General features: G+C 33.1%; 1 protein-coding gene across 1 annotated transcript; it reads left to right on the top strand.

Moving 5' to 3' along the window:
* Positions 1 to 13,273: 13,273 nt before the first annotated feature.
* LOC145035948 (uncharacterized) lies at positions 13,274 to 17,347 on the top strand. The gene is made up of 8 exons (XM_078984444.1): positions 13,274 to 13,303; positions 13,412 to 13,539; positions 13,967 to 14,624; positions 14,719 to 14,896; positions 15,011 to 15,760; positions 15,947 to 16,087; positions 16,359 to 16,586; positions 17,220 to 17,347. Exons 1-8 carry the CDS (start codon positions 13,274 to 13,276, stop codon positions 17,345 to 17,347), a joined length of 2,241 nt encoding a protein of 746 aa, XP_078840570.1.

Raw genomic sequence — 17,347 nt, 5'->3', positions numbered from 1 at the left:
TTAAGGAACCGAAATGAACCGACCACTCGGTCTATTTCGGCTCTAGAATTTTAAGGACTCTAAATCAACCGACCACTCGGTTTATTTCGTCTCTGAAATTTTAACAACCAAAATAAATCGATCGCTCGGTCTATTTCGCTTCACTCAATTAAGATAAGATTTCGGATGTATACTATGTACATTCCTTCCTCTAGTCTTTAATATGGTTTACGCTTTTTTTTTTTTTTCTTTTTTCTGTTTTTAATCTTTTTCAGAAACTTCAAAAATCCAAAAATATTTTCTCTTTCTTTCTTTATTCTTTTTTCAGAAAACTCCAATCATCAAAAATACTTTTCATTTTGTTTGTTTGTTTTGTTTGTGTGGTGTGTTTCTTTGTTCTTACTTTTATTACGTCACAAGAGTACCAGTCAACAAAATTTGGAGTTGAGGCAGGTACAATTATTTCCATAAGAACTAGTTAAGGGTCCCTAGAAGCATGCTGCTGCATGTTGACCAAAGGCTCCACTACTAAGAGTAGGCCTTAATGATTCGATCTATACTTATCATTTTTTCCCAATTAGGCTGTTAACATTACCTCAATCTAGAGCTACCTTACTCTTCTCATATGAGTTAAGAGTTTATCTGCTTTGTCATGTTTTTATAGCAGAAGGTACTTTCGGTTCTTTAGCCACCTTCCTTCTATTCTCCATCTACTTTCGGTTCACCAATGTAACCCTTGAGGCTCTCGGTTCTTACCACTGAGGTTTATGGTTGCATAAAGTCTGTGTTTATCATCTTAGATACGTATACCACGTGCTGAGTCAAACCCAAAAATCAACACCAATAATGAATTGATGGTGAATTACCATATTCAAGATCTTACTTGTTACAAACTGAAATCTCTTTTTATTTTTGAGTGGTCTTTTATGAATTTGTCTAACACCAAGACTTTTCTTCCCCTAAAGATCCAGTTTATTTTTGTTTTTGAGATTTCTATAACTTCTTTAGTTGTTATAAAATATATCCTACCTACTTGTTCAATAGACCATATCTGTCTCACTTTAAGCCACTCGGTTGAAGATAAGCCACTTTAAGCCTATGACTTAAAAAGAAGCCTTTCAATGTTTCTTAACAATCACTTGATCGTATTTTTCGGGAAACCACGCAAGCACTTCAAGTCTATCCTGACTTTGAAGGAAGCGATCCTTGCCCGAGATCACCTGCTTTCTGTCTTATAAGGAGACATCACTCACACACCATACACACTTGATTTAATTATTTATCGTTTGTCACTCTTTTGTACAAAAATTTTATTTTCCAAAACTCTAGTTGCTGTTGGTTCAAGTTTTTTTAAACAGGGGAAATCATGTTTCTTGAAGTCACACTTAATTTCAAACGACGATTGAGGATAACAATTTGGGCGCGTGAATTTGAACAGTCTCTATACCCACGCATGCTGACGTTTACCTGGGAGTACACAACCTGTCACATCACGCGTTTCCAGGCGACGTTTTCGTGATAACGTCGATATCGTCATCTACATTCTATCTCCTGGAAATAGTATATAAAGAGATTTTCCTTTAGTTGTCTTTTACCAGCAACAAATTCTCTCAAGATTACAACGCAAGTTCCAACTAATTGTCTTACTTCTTCGTACAACAATGTCGGCTTCTTCATCCGTTCACAATCAAAATGCTTTATCTACATTGCTTTCAATCAAGCCAAATAAAAATATGATCATCGAACCTAACCCATTTTTTATGACTCGTATATGCTTCATGTTGTTGAGTGTTTGAAGTATTCTCCACTGGTTGTAGCTCTAACTCAAGTTGAAGCCATTCTGATGTCACTATTATCGCAAGTCTACTCCACGGCCTCATATGATAAGAACAAAGAATGTATTTTCTTTCAAATATATAACAAGAAGGCTTCTATTTCAAAGGGGAGATTTTGCTCGTTGATGAATCTTGCTATTGATTCCTCAGTAATTTCACCAGACTTTATCACGACTACACATCTATTCTCAATGCTTTACGAGATGGGATATACAGATGTGCTCACCACAGTCACAAAAGTTAAAACGTCCTGTTTACCCTCTCAATTGAATGGCATGCTCACTCTTCTCATTAAGAGTTTGGTGGAAAGCAGTGGTGGATAATATGGTACTAGCAAGGGTTTTCTAAATCTTTTATACGGTCTCTACAATGGCATCAACCTTGACTATTGTCACACCCCGGCCATCGGCGGAAACACCGGGTGGTGTAACGTCGTTGCTCGAATCATAGTTATCAACTTCCTGAAAACACATGCATTTTAAAATACATCAACATAAAGTTGGTGAGTCCACAGGTTTTGACTCCATATAAAAATAATACATTTTCCAAGTTCAAAAGTATAGTTTTGAAAGTATCATTTTGAATCTCCAACGTTTAGCATATATATCCTAGGTATAAAAGTTTACATAACAAATAAGTAGTTTACCTATAAGTCTCATATACTATGAATATAAGTGTTTGTAATTACATACAAACAAAAGTTGCTACGTATAAATCTTATTTCAATTCTATACGAGAAAACCGCTACGTATAAATCTATTTCAATTCTATACGAGAAAATCGCTACGTATAAATCTATTTCAATTCTATACGAGTATGTGTGTTAGGTATAATTATCTACTTAATATACAAGTAGTATATCTACCAGTCTCTTCTACCTAGAGTATAAGTGTTTGGGAAACTTATACTTAACATTAATACTTGTATAATGGAAAAGTATAATGCTTCTAACAATTTGCTACCATGAGTCTGTAACCGCAGCGATATGACTAGTTTCAACCCTCTGTTTTATGCTACAAGTTTCGCATCTTGAGACAGGTTCCACACGCTTCATCAATGTCGGAACAATAAATAAACAAAAGGGCAGTTCTTCACTCGTACACGGTTTTGTTGTAGCTAGCAACCACGAGTGGGGTTGTCAACATGTATCTTATTCATACATGACTTACTCGCTCACACGAGATTAGCGGTTACAGGTTAGAGGATTTTCCCTAAGATTTCCAATCTAGTTGATGAATACAATAGCTCATGTAGACTTGTCGAGTTCCATTAGTTTTAATAGTAAAATCTTATTAGTGACTAAAACACTAAGTTATTAGACTATGCTTTTAACATTACTCCTAATATTTATAATAGTTAGGTAGTACAACAACTATAATTAGAATTAAAACCAAGTTTTTTTCTTGACATAAAACCAATGATAACAACATATAACGTTTCTAGTTTTATCTTGACTTAAAACTATCAATAACAACATATCCAGACTTATCTTGACATAAAACTAATAATAACAACATATAACATATCTAGTTTTCTCTTGACATAAAACTATTAATTGCAACATACTATATAACTTAACATATAAAACTTCTGAATATAACTTCGGAACTATATCGCACACAAAATATATATACAATCCTAAGTATAACTCAAGATCTACATGAATATACTACTATAACAATAGCATACTAACAACTTTACGATAGTTGTATACTTTCAGATACAAAATAACTATATCCCAATTATTATAACTGTCTACGTTGATACTAATATACTATCATATAGACATAATAATAATGTATATATAATATTTAGCATGCATTTTCCCCCGAAAATATTAGAAAGTGGGGCTGTGAAACTCACCTTAGTAGCGTGATTTTTATGATATCTAATGAAACAGTCAGCGTGTGAGTTCGTCGGGGCTCAGGATGCAAGAGAGCTTCAGCAAGTGAGAGAGGAGAAAGAAAATGTGTAAGGAATTGAATGGGTCGAAGCCTCTATTTATAGTAAGTTTTTATGACACTCACATCGTGAATTACCTAGTTTTGTTTTTTTAAAAGCTAAATCTTCGGAATGCCATAACTTTTGCATACGAACTCCATTTTTGACGTTCTTTATATGCACGCGTAGGTAATTACGAGCACTACAACTATCTTTTAGACCTAAATAGATAATTCTAAGTCTATTTTAAATTCCTCTTATCATAGAGATTTATAGTGTTTGGTTTATCATAACTTCTTCACGCGAAGTCAGATTCAGACGTTCTTTATATTTTTGGAATTATATGGACGTATACTTTGAGTTGTATCATAAAGAAATTTCATATTTGTATTAGAATTTATCATGAACTACATAACATTCTTACAACATTATTAGGTTAACATAATCACATTACATGATTGGCATAATCACATGTGATTGTTATTGACCTAATTTTGAGGGGTGTTACATTCTCCCCCCGTTAAAGAAATTTCGTCCCGAAATTTATCTTGTGGATGGGAAAACGTTAACTAGTTAGGAAAACATTGTGGATATTGCTTAAAACTCGATGCAACTTAAGTTGATATGCGACAGAACCAATTCTTTCTAGAATTTCAATTGGTTCTATATATCTCGAGTTTAGCTTGCCTTGTTTCCAGAACCAAATCATGTCTTTCCATGGAGAGACCTTCAATATTAATTTATCTCCAACTGGAATTATAAAGGCTTACGTCTTACGTCAGCATAGCTCTTTTGACGATCACGTGCTGCCTTTAATCTTAATTTACACGATCTTTTGAACTGTCTCGTGGATTATTTCTAGCTCGGAACATAAGGTATCACCTATATGTTCTCTGACTAATTGTGTGTCTCCAACTTCCCAGTGCAAAACCTACAGCTCCCAATTCAAGTTCATGGGTGGTGTAATTATTCTCATGCACCTTAAGTTGTCATGATGTGTTGGCGATAACTTTTCCTCTTTGCATCAACACACATCCTAATCCTTGATTTGATACGTCGCAATATATAAGAAAATCATCTGTCCCCTCTGGAAGGGATAGGATTGGTGCACTGCACAACATTTGCTTTAGTTTCTGAAAAGCTGCTTCTTGTTTATCTTCCCAGTTGAACTTCATATCCTTCTGGGTTAGTGTTCTAAGCGGCTTGGCTATTCTAGTGAAATTCTCTATGAATTTGTGGTAATATCCATCAAATCCTAGGAATTGACGCACTTGTGTTGGCATCTTCGATGCTTCCTTATTCTTAATTACTTCAATCATGGAGGGTTAGACATGAATCCTTTTGTTACTAAATACGTGTTCTAATAATTGTACTTCTCTAATCCAAAATTCACATTCGGAAAATTTGGCGTACAACTTTTCTTTTCTTAGTAGTTCCAAGATTATTTGCAAGTGTTGACCGTGTTCTTCCTTGATTCGTGAGTATATCAATATATCATCGATAATACTATCACGGATTTATCCAAGTAGGGTTTGAAAACATTATTCATGAGGTCCTTGGACATTGTTGGAGTGTTGGTTAATCCAAAGGCATAAGTAACAACTCTGAATGACCATACTGAGTCCTAAAGGTTATTTTTGGAACATCGTCTTCTCGTCCTCCGAGTTCATGGTATCCTAATCTGAGATCTATCTTTAATCTTCTAGAATCTTCATGTGTTTTAGTCTATCAAACACCATATATAATTTTAGTTGGGCATCGTTCTAACCATAATTAAACATAGGTGATCAGTCTACGTTTAGTTGTGGTTCGTCCCATGTACAATAAAACTCGACTAAGTAGTTTGACCTAAAACCATGCGTTGAATTCTTATCGACAGTTTGGGTTTTCTATATTTTTGGGTTATATACATGTGTTCTCATCGTAGGACTGAGTTCATACATAACTCTATATATTTGTGTTTGTTGTATTCACGAGTATTATTAATTATTGTTTGTTACTTCAAGTCTAGCTGATAAGGCACCGGCCAGTCAGGACAGTCGGAGGGCAGGATCATTTTAGCATATAGCCGTTCTGAAATCCAGCAACCCAAGCAACATGTCTATCCTATCACCGCTCCCATAAGTAGTCCTTCACTAGAATATTGAATAGTACTTTATATTGTAGGCTAAGGGATATACCTAAACCTATCAGTGTAAGCCCTAAACTATAGTCGTGCTTTCCTAAGAAAGTACTAATTCACTATAGTTGTTACCTCTGATACCAATCTGTTATACCCCGGCCGTCGGCGGAATCACCGGGTGGTATAGCGTCATTTCTCGTATCATAATTATCAACTTCCTGAAAACACATGCATTTTAAAATACGTCAACATAAAGTTGGTGAGTCCATAGGTTTTGACTCCATTTAAAAATAATACATTTTTCAAGTTCAAAAGTAATGTTTTGAAAGTATCATTTTGACTCTCCAACGTTTAGCATATATATCCTAGGTATAAGAGTTTACATACCAATAAGTAGTTTACCTATAAGTCTCATATATACTATGAATATAAGTGTTTATAATTCCATAAAAACGAAAGTTGCTACGTATAAATCTTGTTTCAATTCAGTACGAGAAAACCGCTATGTATAAATCTATTACAATTCTATATGAGAAAATCGCTACGTATAAATCTATTTCAATTCTATACGAGTATCTGTGTTAGGTATAATTATCTACTTAATATACAAGTAGTATACCTACTACTTTCTTCTACCTAGAGTATAAGTGTTTGGGAAACTTATACTTAACATTAGTACTTGTATAACGAAAAAGTATATTGCTTCTAACAATTTGGAACCATGAGTCAGTAACCACGACTATATGACTAGTTTCAAACCTCTGTTTGATGTTACAAGTTTCGCATCTTGAGAAAAGTTCCACACGCTTCATCAACGTAGGAACAATAAACAAACAAAAGGACAATTCGTCACTTGCACACGGTTTTGTTGTAGGTAGCAACCACGAGTGGGGTTGTCAACCCGTATCTTATTCATACACGACTTCCTCGCTCACACGGGATTAGTGGTTACAGGTCAGAGGATTTTCCCTTGAATACAATAGCTCATGTAGACTTGTCGAATTCCGTTAGTTTTAGTAGTAAAATCGTATTCGTGTTTAAAACCCTAAGTTATTAGACTATGCTTTTAACATTACTCCTAATATTTATAATAGTTAGGTAGTACAACAACTATAATTAGAATTAAAACCAAGTTTTTTTCTTGACATAAAACCAATAATAACAACATATAACGTTTCTTGTTTTATCTTGACATAAAACTATCAATAACAACATATATCTTTTATGGGTTGATATACTTAATTCACTATAAACAATGCTCTGATACCAATCTGTCACACCTCAAAACGTAGGAATGGCGGAACGTTCTGGGGTGGAGGACGTCATGTATAATATCAACAACAATGTAAAGTAGTAAATAAGCAACAACATCATCCATTGCATTAATAATATAATTATTATACAAATGTGTTCTGTCAAATTTTGATAAACACTAAAGCATAAATCAAAATGAAAGATAAGTCTTGAACAAGCTCCATCTTCCATTCTCCTTGCATCGGTACCTGTCTATGATGACCTGAGGATACAAGTAATTTTGAAAGCGAGTATCAGCTTTAAAGCTGGTGAGATCATAAGTATTTAGTGTATTAATTTGTATGTAAGAATATGTAAGTATAGGTATTGAAAGTATTCAAAGTGTATATGAACTGTAAGTGTTTGAAAAACCCTAGAATCCATATGATTCCTATTAGTAACAAAAGGAGTCTTCTACCAAGACCTAACTATTCTGAATGTAGTCTTCTACCAAGACCTAACTGTTCTTAATGTAGTCTTCTACCAAGACCCAACTGTTCTGAATGTATGTGTGTCTCTTGTAAGAGGATGTATTTTCCAAAGTATAACTATCATTATTCAAAAATATAGTTTGTACAATAATGTTTAAGTGAGGTTATCACTAAAAATATGTAATTGAAAATCAATGTAGTACTATGGTGTAGTGTCGAACTACAACCGTACCTATTACCTTAAATCTAGCGTAATACTTCCAAGTACTGTTGTATTTAATAAAAATAACTACATCGGTACTCAACTGCCTTATTTGAGGGATAAGGTATAATGTGATGTCTAAATCCCAGACTATACGCTCCCCTATCAAAGGGATTTTGGGACTTACTCACGACCCCTGCATGAACGCAAGCCGTGAGCATCCACATTACCGAATGATCATGTATACTCGATAAAACTATCACAATTGTGGTGTGATTCATCAATATAGTTAGATCCTGAACTGGTTCCGTGCTATAGCACCTAGTGACGTCTGTTCTATGTATTTGTAAGTGTGATCATGTAATGGTACTCAAGTAAGAGCGATCATGTAATAGTACAGTAGTGTACTGTAATGTTCTACGTGTGCTAGCTGTAATGTGTGTTCTCTCTATCTAGAAAGTATTGTAATGTAATCATTCTTGTATAGTTGTATATGTTCTCGTCCTAGTATAGTTGTATATGTTCTCGTCCTAGTATAGTTGTATATGTACTGTATTGAACTGTTCTAGAAAGTATTGACTCATGAATGAACTGACACATTGTATGATATCGCGTTCTAGTAATGGTTCTAGTATCTTCCTGAACCACCCATATGGTAGCTTTCTAGTAATCTAAGTGGTACATATGGACATGGATGTATACCCTTGCTACCCAAGGGCATATGTTAAACTGGAAGGACCTTTTATGACTACATATGTACACATGATATATAACTAATATTTAAACGACCTTCGGATGAATACCCAATATCCCACCAGACCACATCTCAAGGCGCGAAAAGGAAATAGGGTGGATAGCCTTCCTAAGTCTTTTAAACATTTCATATATAACTATACATATAGAGGCATGCAATTTATAATATAAAAGCATAAATAAGTTTTGTAAGACATTTGACATATAAGTATTATTTTAAGAAAAGATCGACTTGATGTCAATCTATAAAACAATTTGAAGGCATAAGTTTAATAAAACAGTTTAAGTATAAGGAAACATTTGTTTGAAACAAAGTTGTAAATAAGTGAAAGGAAATGTACGGAGTAAGCTGTACAGTGTAAAAAGGAGTTTAAAACATATAAAATGTTTATAAAAAGTCATTTGAAGGAAACTGTTTAGTAAAACGGCTAATGAGTAGCCAAATCATTTGAATGTTGTATATTAATCACATGTGATTGATGTAATAAGTAATATAATCCTACTTGCTAATCACATGTGATTGACATAAGAAGTAGCATGATTCTACTTGTATCCCCCCCCATAAAACATTTAAAAAGAGTTTAAAACATTAGTTAAGGGGTATGAACTCACCTGTAGTAAGTGACTGGAATTGCACGGGCTGTTATCGTACGGAAGGATCGGATAAGTGCTTGGTGTCAAGTGGAGACTTAGACACACACAATGATCCTAATTACATATGAAGACATATGTATATAAATAATTAGAGATTTAATCACTAATCATACAAGTATAAACATTTAACCGCGAGGACAACACTTTTGGTCAAGTGCTAGGAGGCTAATGGGTTGCAACAAAGGAGTGCAATGCCCCTAATGGAAGTTTAAGGTCAAAAGACCATATTCATTAGAGTTTACGGCCCAGGGGAGTAAGCTCCTGGCCTTAAACTCTCAAACATGTCATGAAATGGAGTTTAGAAGTACTACAACCTTAGAGGGGAATTGATTCAAAGCTTTACAAGTGTTTGGGCACCATATTGACTCCTTTGGGGAGTTTACGGCCCAAAGACCCCTTTTCCCTAGGACTTTACGGCCGTAAACTCCCTTGGGAGGGTTCTTATTGTCCTTTCAAGTCTCTAACATTTCTAGGAACAAGTCTAGGCTTCAACCATTGGCTTAAGGAAGGTTTATGGCACTAAATGGGACCATTTGATGGTGTTTACGGCCATAGAACTCTTTGGGTCGTAAACTCCCTCACACTTGAGGTTCTAAGAATTTTAACTAGTCCAAAACTCATCTAGGTACTTGCCCTAAAAGTCTCTTGGCCTAAGGAAGTATCTAGGGTGTCCTTTTACCCCTTAATAGGAGTTTACGGCCCAAGAAATACTCTTGGCCGTAAACTCTTCCACACTTGAGTTTCTATGAGTTTTCTAGGTTCTAATATTTTAGGGGTACATGCCAAAATAAAGTCTAAGCCTTAGGATAAGTTTGAAGGCAATTAGGAACACAAAACTTGGAGTTTACGGCCCAAGGAGCTTCTTGGCCGTAAACTCCCTTATAGAAATGATTTCTAAGGGTTTTGATGGCATAAATCATGAGTTTAAAGCTTCTAGGTTTTTGTTCTAAGGCTAGGGATCACAAGGCACTCATTTGTGCCCTTTACTTGGAGTTTACGGCCCAAGAGATGTTCCTTGGCCATAAACTCCTCAAACTACATGGTTTTGATTTGTTTCTAGCCTCTAATGATCATACACTAAGTCCTTAGTTAGATGCCTAACATGGAAATGGGACTAGGTGGCCTTTAGGCTTGATTTTGGAGTTTACTCCCCAAGAATGTTCTTGGGCGGTAAACTCTCGGATCTTGTATTTTAGACATGTAAACAATGTTATTTAGCATATAACAAGTATTAAAACACATCTATGAAAGTAGACTCACAATCTGGGATGAAAACTCGAAGATCCGTGAGAGAGTATTTGGCTTTTCTCTAGTTGGAAATCAAATAATGAACCAATTTGGTTCAGAATTCTATTTATAGTCCTGAGATTTTTGGCAGAAAATATTTCTAATCTCGGAATGGATTCTAATGACCTAGAGTAATGGAATTACAGTGTTGCCCCAAATCCTAGTGCAACCACTCTCCTAATATCTCTTGAGGTGTAAAACCCTAAAGCTGCCAAACTTATTCCAAAAGTTTGAATTTTCATTGTAACTGCTCTACTTCTATTGGATTGAAATGGTTTGATTAGAATGGAAAATTTCAGGTTGTCACACGTAAGCTATATGTACGCCCCATGTAACTCCTTGCATTCAGATTTCCTCATCGCGCATTAATCTTCAGTACGCCCAGCGTAATTCGACTTACGCCCAGCGTACGTAAGTTGGTTACAGGGGTTATAAAAGGCGATTATCAGCTAACTAGAATGGGGGATTCGATTTCTAACCTAATTTAGTCGATAATTAACTTCTGTTAAGCCGTTTTGAGGGTCTAGAAGGCGGCCGGAAGGCCGTTAAGCTAACAGGAGCGGAGATCGGAAGGATTGGGAGCGGATACATGTCGGTAATCATATGGGTTGTTAACGCGACCATGTTTAGCATTCCACTGTGTTACTATTATGTATTTAGTTTCTGATTTAGGTGTAAAAACCTTTACTTTGTGTTTATGATTGAATGAAATCTTGATTATTAGACTAATTGATATATTGAATTGTTTGTTTATGTTTAATTTATCTTTCCAAGCTTGTTAAAAGATCCTTACGTGTTAATGATAATTATTTGCTATTAATTATTAAGTAAATTGAGTTGTATGAACATCTGCTTGATTGCTTGTCTCTTATGATTTTGATAACTATCAAGATTATAAGTCTAGGAATAACGAATGTGAAACTAGGATTAAATTGGAAATAAGTAAGTTAATGTGTGAGCCTTGTTTGATGACCATCAACAAGAGGTTAATTGAACAACCAATTTGATTAACTATATTTACAAGTCTTGCTTGATACGAACTGAACACTAGGAAGCATGTTAGTTTAATCAACTGATCACTATTTGAATTGACTTGTTTGCTAAAGGATTAGTTATAGTGAACGCGAATCTAATCGTTTTAGGAATCGGTGAACATGAATAAACGATTTTGGGTATGCATTTGTCTATGTGTTTAAGGTGTAATTTATCTAAACCAAAGTACCTGAAGAGATTTGCTTTCATGTTAGTTTATCGAGAGTTGTTAATTAATTGTTCGTTTGAGATTCAATAACCCTTTCTTTAGTCCTTTCGTGTGTCCTGTAACCTATAATAAAGTATTCTAAATTAATTCACCACCGTTCCCTGTGATCGGCACCCAACTTACCTAAGCTATACTGTAATCTGACTAGGTACACTGCCTATAAGTGCATAGTTAGTCTAAGTTTGTTAGGTTATAAATATTAAAAATAGTGGGTACTTTTGTACACATCAATAAACTAATTTTATTTATCTTAACTATTAAGGTTGTAGACATACAATGCATTCACTTTCTTCTAAAAAGACTATAAAACTAAATTGTTTCTATTTAAATTATAAAAAAAAAATATTAATTTGGGTACTACATCAACAAATCTTGCCTCAACAACTACAACTGTTAAAACCTCGATTTACAAAGGTAAGTTTTTTCATATATAATTTATATTATTGTTATTTATTATTTTTTAATTCACAGAATATTTATTTTAATAGCATACACATTTATGAGTTTAAAAAATAGAAAAATTGTCAAATTCTTCGTCCGGTGCAAGTCAATATTCTTCGAAATTGGTAACCAATGCTTACAAAGGTATGTTTATTTATTCAATATTATTATATAAACATATTATTGACGTAATTATAGATTTCATATCCTGACATATTATCTCTTATGCAGAAAACAGCAATAACATGTACCACTTGCAAGCCAGAGAGAAAAGAAGACAAAGAAAAATATATTTGGAAAATAAAAGATCGAAGAAAATGAATACAACATCCAACATTCCAAGTACATCAATACCGCATCTCTTAAAAAATATAATTAATTATAACCCTATTAATTTTTTTATTCCATGAATTACGCTTATTTTACATTTATATACAATAAATGATTTATCATATTCTTTTATTATCTTGTAATATTATATGATTACAGGTTATTACTTTGTTTTATACATATGTCTTCAGTTTTCATAAGTTTTTGTTATTTGCAGATCAATCAACCAAGCAACATCGTTGGTCAAACTGAAAATGTCAATTCATTTAATTCACCTTGAATTTAAAATACATCGTAGAATACTCTCATTCATTTACAAATATTAGAAATCCGTTATCTAAAATTATAAATATTAGAAATCCGTTATCTAACATTACCAATGGTTATAATTTATTGTTTTTAAAATATACTATTATTAATTTTCTTTATAATCTGGATATATATATATATATATATATATATATATATATATATATATATATATATATATATATATATATGATTTATTTCATTCAGATAACATCAGTTTTGATAAATATGTCACTTCCAAGTTACCAGACAAAAGACAGTACTATGTACTTTCAAATGATATGACATCGAAAAATGCATCTATAATAACTGCTTCATCACCATCAATCAAGTTAAATCTAGGATGTCATGAATTAAAAAGGAAGATGACACATTTATCCCCTATCATGTTGATTGATTTTACAGAAAATGTAGAAAATATACATCAAGTCATAAATGAAAATTGAATATTTGGTATCTCAAATGGTAATAAAAAAATAATATCCATTTTCATTTTTTTTTACATTTCAAATACTGGGTTGTATATACTTATAAATTTCATTGATATTTTTTTCTACGCATTTTATTTTACAGAATATTTGGATCATGGTGATCAAAATGTTGTATGTCAAACATGTCATGCAAAGTTATGGAGAAATGAATCCATTAGAGGTAAAGAAAAAGGGAACACAAATTATTCATTATGTTGTGGTTATGGCAAAGTTCAACTTCCAGATTTACAGAAAGCACCCCCATGTTATGAAAGAATGTTTCGAAATATGGATTCTAAAAGCAAATAATTCATGAAAAACATTAAACGTTACAATTCAATGCTTTATTTTACGTCGATGGATGGTAAAATTGATTCTTCAATCAATAGAGGAAACGCTCCATACAGTTTTAGATTGGATGGTCAAAATTATCATAGTATTGGTAGCCTTTTACCAGCAAAAGGATCGGAACCAAAATTCTCTTAGTTATACATTTATGATACTGAGAACAAAATTTCAAATAGCCAAAGATGCTTTGGGTATTTTTTCAACCTTCTTATTCATAATTATTCATTATTTATATATATATATATATATATATATATATATATATATATATATATATTACTAATATTATGTATAATTTCATTTATTTTAGTGGGGAAAAAGATCAATCAACTTCAATTGATAGTGATATTATTGAAGATATTAAGGTGATGTTGGATTCAAATAATGTGTTGGTTAGATCTTATAGGATGGTAAGAGATACTTTTCAGAAAAATCCTCAAGTTGATATGAAACTACGACTTATCGGGAGAAGGGAGCGAGATGGAAGAACATATAACCTAGCGACTGCTTCTGAGGTTGCCGCTTTAATTGTCGGTGACATTTGTGATTCAATTGAAAAGTGGGCTATTGTTGTTGAAACAAAATCTAGATTTCTACAACGTATCAGTGAATTGCATCATTCATACCTTCCTCTTCAATATCCACTGATATTTCCATATGGAGATGATGGTTACAGTGTTGACATTCTTCATAGAGGTGTGTTATTTACGACCAACAACAAGCGGGCGAAACGTACAATGAGAGAATATTTCGCTTTTAGAATTCAAGATAGAGATCATTCGTTCTCGCTCATTCTTAATTCAAAAAGATTGTTTCAAGAATTTCTGGTAGATGCCTATACTATGATGGAAATTGAGAGATTACATTACATACGTAGGCAACAACATGTTCATAGATGTGAGTCTTATGAGAATTTACGTAACCAAAAAGCTCAAGCATCCACTAATATCTCCAATGTCGGCGAACGTGTAATATTACCTTCATCCTTTACTGGTGGTGCATGCTATATGTTGAAAAACTATTTGGATGCCATGTCATTATATAAATGGTTTGGATATCCAGATTATTTTCATAACCTTTACGTGTAAGCCCAAATCGCCTGAGATTAAAAGGTTTCTTAAGGATACTTCACTTCAACCAGAAGACGGACCTGATATATTATGTAGGTTATTCAAGATCAAGCTCGATGCATTTATTAAAGACTTAAAGGAGAATAAAATTTTCAGCAAAGTTCAAGCATGTAATTAAAAATATATTTTTTCATTATTGATAAAACATTACTCTTATTATAGTATATTTTTTATATGTTTTTATTGTCTAATCATATTTTGTTTTTTTGCCAAATATTATGCAGATGTTTATACCATTCAATTTCAAAAGAGAGGTTTGTCACATAGTCATATATGTTTATTTATGCATTCTGACAACAAGTTACCCACTGTTGAATTTATTGATCCGATAATTTCTGCCGAGATACCAGACAAAATTGAAGAGCCAGAATTGTATTCACTTGTCAATGAGTTCATGATTCATGGTCCATGTGGAGCAGAAAATATCAGTTGTCCATGCATGGTGGATCAAAAGTGGTCTAAAATCTTTCCAAAACAATTCTGTAATCATTCGTCTGTTGATGAAAATGGTTTTCTGTTATATAGGAGAAGAAATGATGGTCATTATGTAGAAAAATCGGATGTTAAGTTGGATAATAGAAATGTTGTTCCATACAACAAATATCTATTAAAAAGATATCAGACACATATTAATGTTGAATGGTGCAATCATGGATCTTCTATAAAGTATATGTTTAAATACATAAACAAGGGTCCTGATAGAGCTACAATTGTTGTACCAACAAACAATGAATGTGAAAATAATGATGCGGTCGATGAAATAGCTAAATATTACGATTGTAGATATTTATTTGCATGTGAAGCATCATGGAGAATTTTTAAATATGATGTTCATTGCAGGTATCCTTCAGTGGTTAGACTACCTTTTCATCTTCCTAATCAACAAAAAATTGTATATGACGAAGACGATGATATCAATGATGTTCTGGACAAACCTTCTATTGTTGCTTTAAAGTTCACATCTTGGATGGAATGTAATGCAATTAATAGTGAAGCACGAGAACTTACATATGTTGAATTTCCTACAAAGTTTGTTTAGGTATTAAATGGTAGGTTTTGGAAGAGAAGGAAAGTAGGAAAAGCCATTGGTAGAATTCATTCGGTTTCACGTAATCTTGGCGAAACTTATTTTTTAAGGATTTTTTTAAATAAAGTTAAAGGTCCAACGTCATTTGATGAACTTCGCACGGTAAATGGTGAAACATATTCTTCTTTTAGAGATGCTTATTATGCACTCAGGTTATTAGATGATGACAAAGAATACATCGATGCAATTAACGAAGCAAGTCATTCTGGATCTGGTTTTTATCTACGCTTCTTATTTGTCACATTGTTGATGTGTAATAGTATGTCTAAACCAGAGGTTGTTTGGGAAAATACATGAGAATATTTAGCGGATGAAATTCTATATAACCAACGACAATGGTTGAAGTCTCCAGGTATTTAATTTATTTTCTTCATTTCTATTTAAAATATTTTATTTTTCTTATCAACACCCATTAAATAATTATTATAAATATTATTAAATATTGTATTTAATATTTTGTAATTAATTTATAATTTATGGTGCAGACTTATCACTCAGTGAATATGAAGTTAAGAACTTAACTTTGTTTGAAATAGAACAAAATTTACTTCGAAACAATTCCACTCTAAAAAAGTTCACAAAGATGTCTTACCCAGATGTTGAATCAGTTTCTTCTTTGAACAATCGACTTATCATTGAGGAGCTAGATTACGACATTCTCGTTATAAAGAATGAGTTTGATCCTATTTTTATTGCATTAACAAATGAGCAACGTAACATTTTCCTTAACATCATGAGTGTTGTTAAAGAATATAAATGAGTTGTTTTCTTCGTTTATGGTTATGGTAGAACGGGTAAAACTTTTCTATGGAAGACAATATCTGCAACAATTAGATCTGAGGGTAATATTGTTTTAAATTTTGCTTCAAGATGTATTGCTTCGTTATTATTGCCCGGTGGTAGGACATCACACTCTCGATCTAGACTTCCATTTGAACATACAGAGGATTCTTTTTGTAAAATAAATCCAGATGGTGAGTTGGCTAACTTATTAAGAAAAACCTCTTTGATAACTTGAGATGAAGCACCTATGATCCATAAGCATGCATTTGAAGCTTTAGATCGAACTTTGAAAGGTATATTAAGGTGTGGGAATTCTAGCATCTAAAATATTCCTTTTGGAGGGAAAGTTATTGTCTTTGGAGGAGATTTCAAACAGATTATACCTGTTGTTCCGGGTGGCAACAGACAGAACATTGTTAATGCTTCTTTGAGTTCTTCATATTTATGACAACATTGTAAAGTGTATAGATTAACAAAAAACATGAGGCTAACTGTTGGAAGGGATCAACCTGACATAGAAAAAACAAGAGATTTCGCAAATTGATTATTGGATATATGAGAAGGCAAACTCGGTGGTCCGAACGACGGCAAAACGATTATCGATATTCCGAATGATATTCTCATTAATGATCCAGATGATCCTATAGGTTCATTAATCGTGTTTGTATATTCTTCAATTTTGGAGAAGTAG

This window comes from Lactuca saligna, chromosome 3 (genome assembly GCF_052625555.1).
Source record: "Lactuca saligna cultivar CGN05327 chromosome 3, ASM5262555v1, whole genome shotgun sequence".
Lineage (NCBI taxonomy): Eukaryota > Viridiplantae > Streptophyta > Magnoliopsida > Asterales > Asteraceae > Lactuca > Lactuca saligna.
The sequence above is the reverse complement of the archived record's forward strand: the minus strand, read 5'-3'. Positions and strand labels throughout refer to the sequence as shown.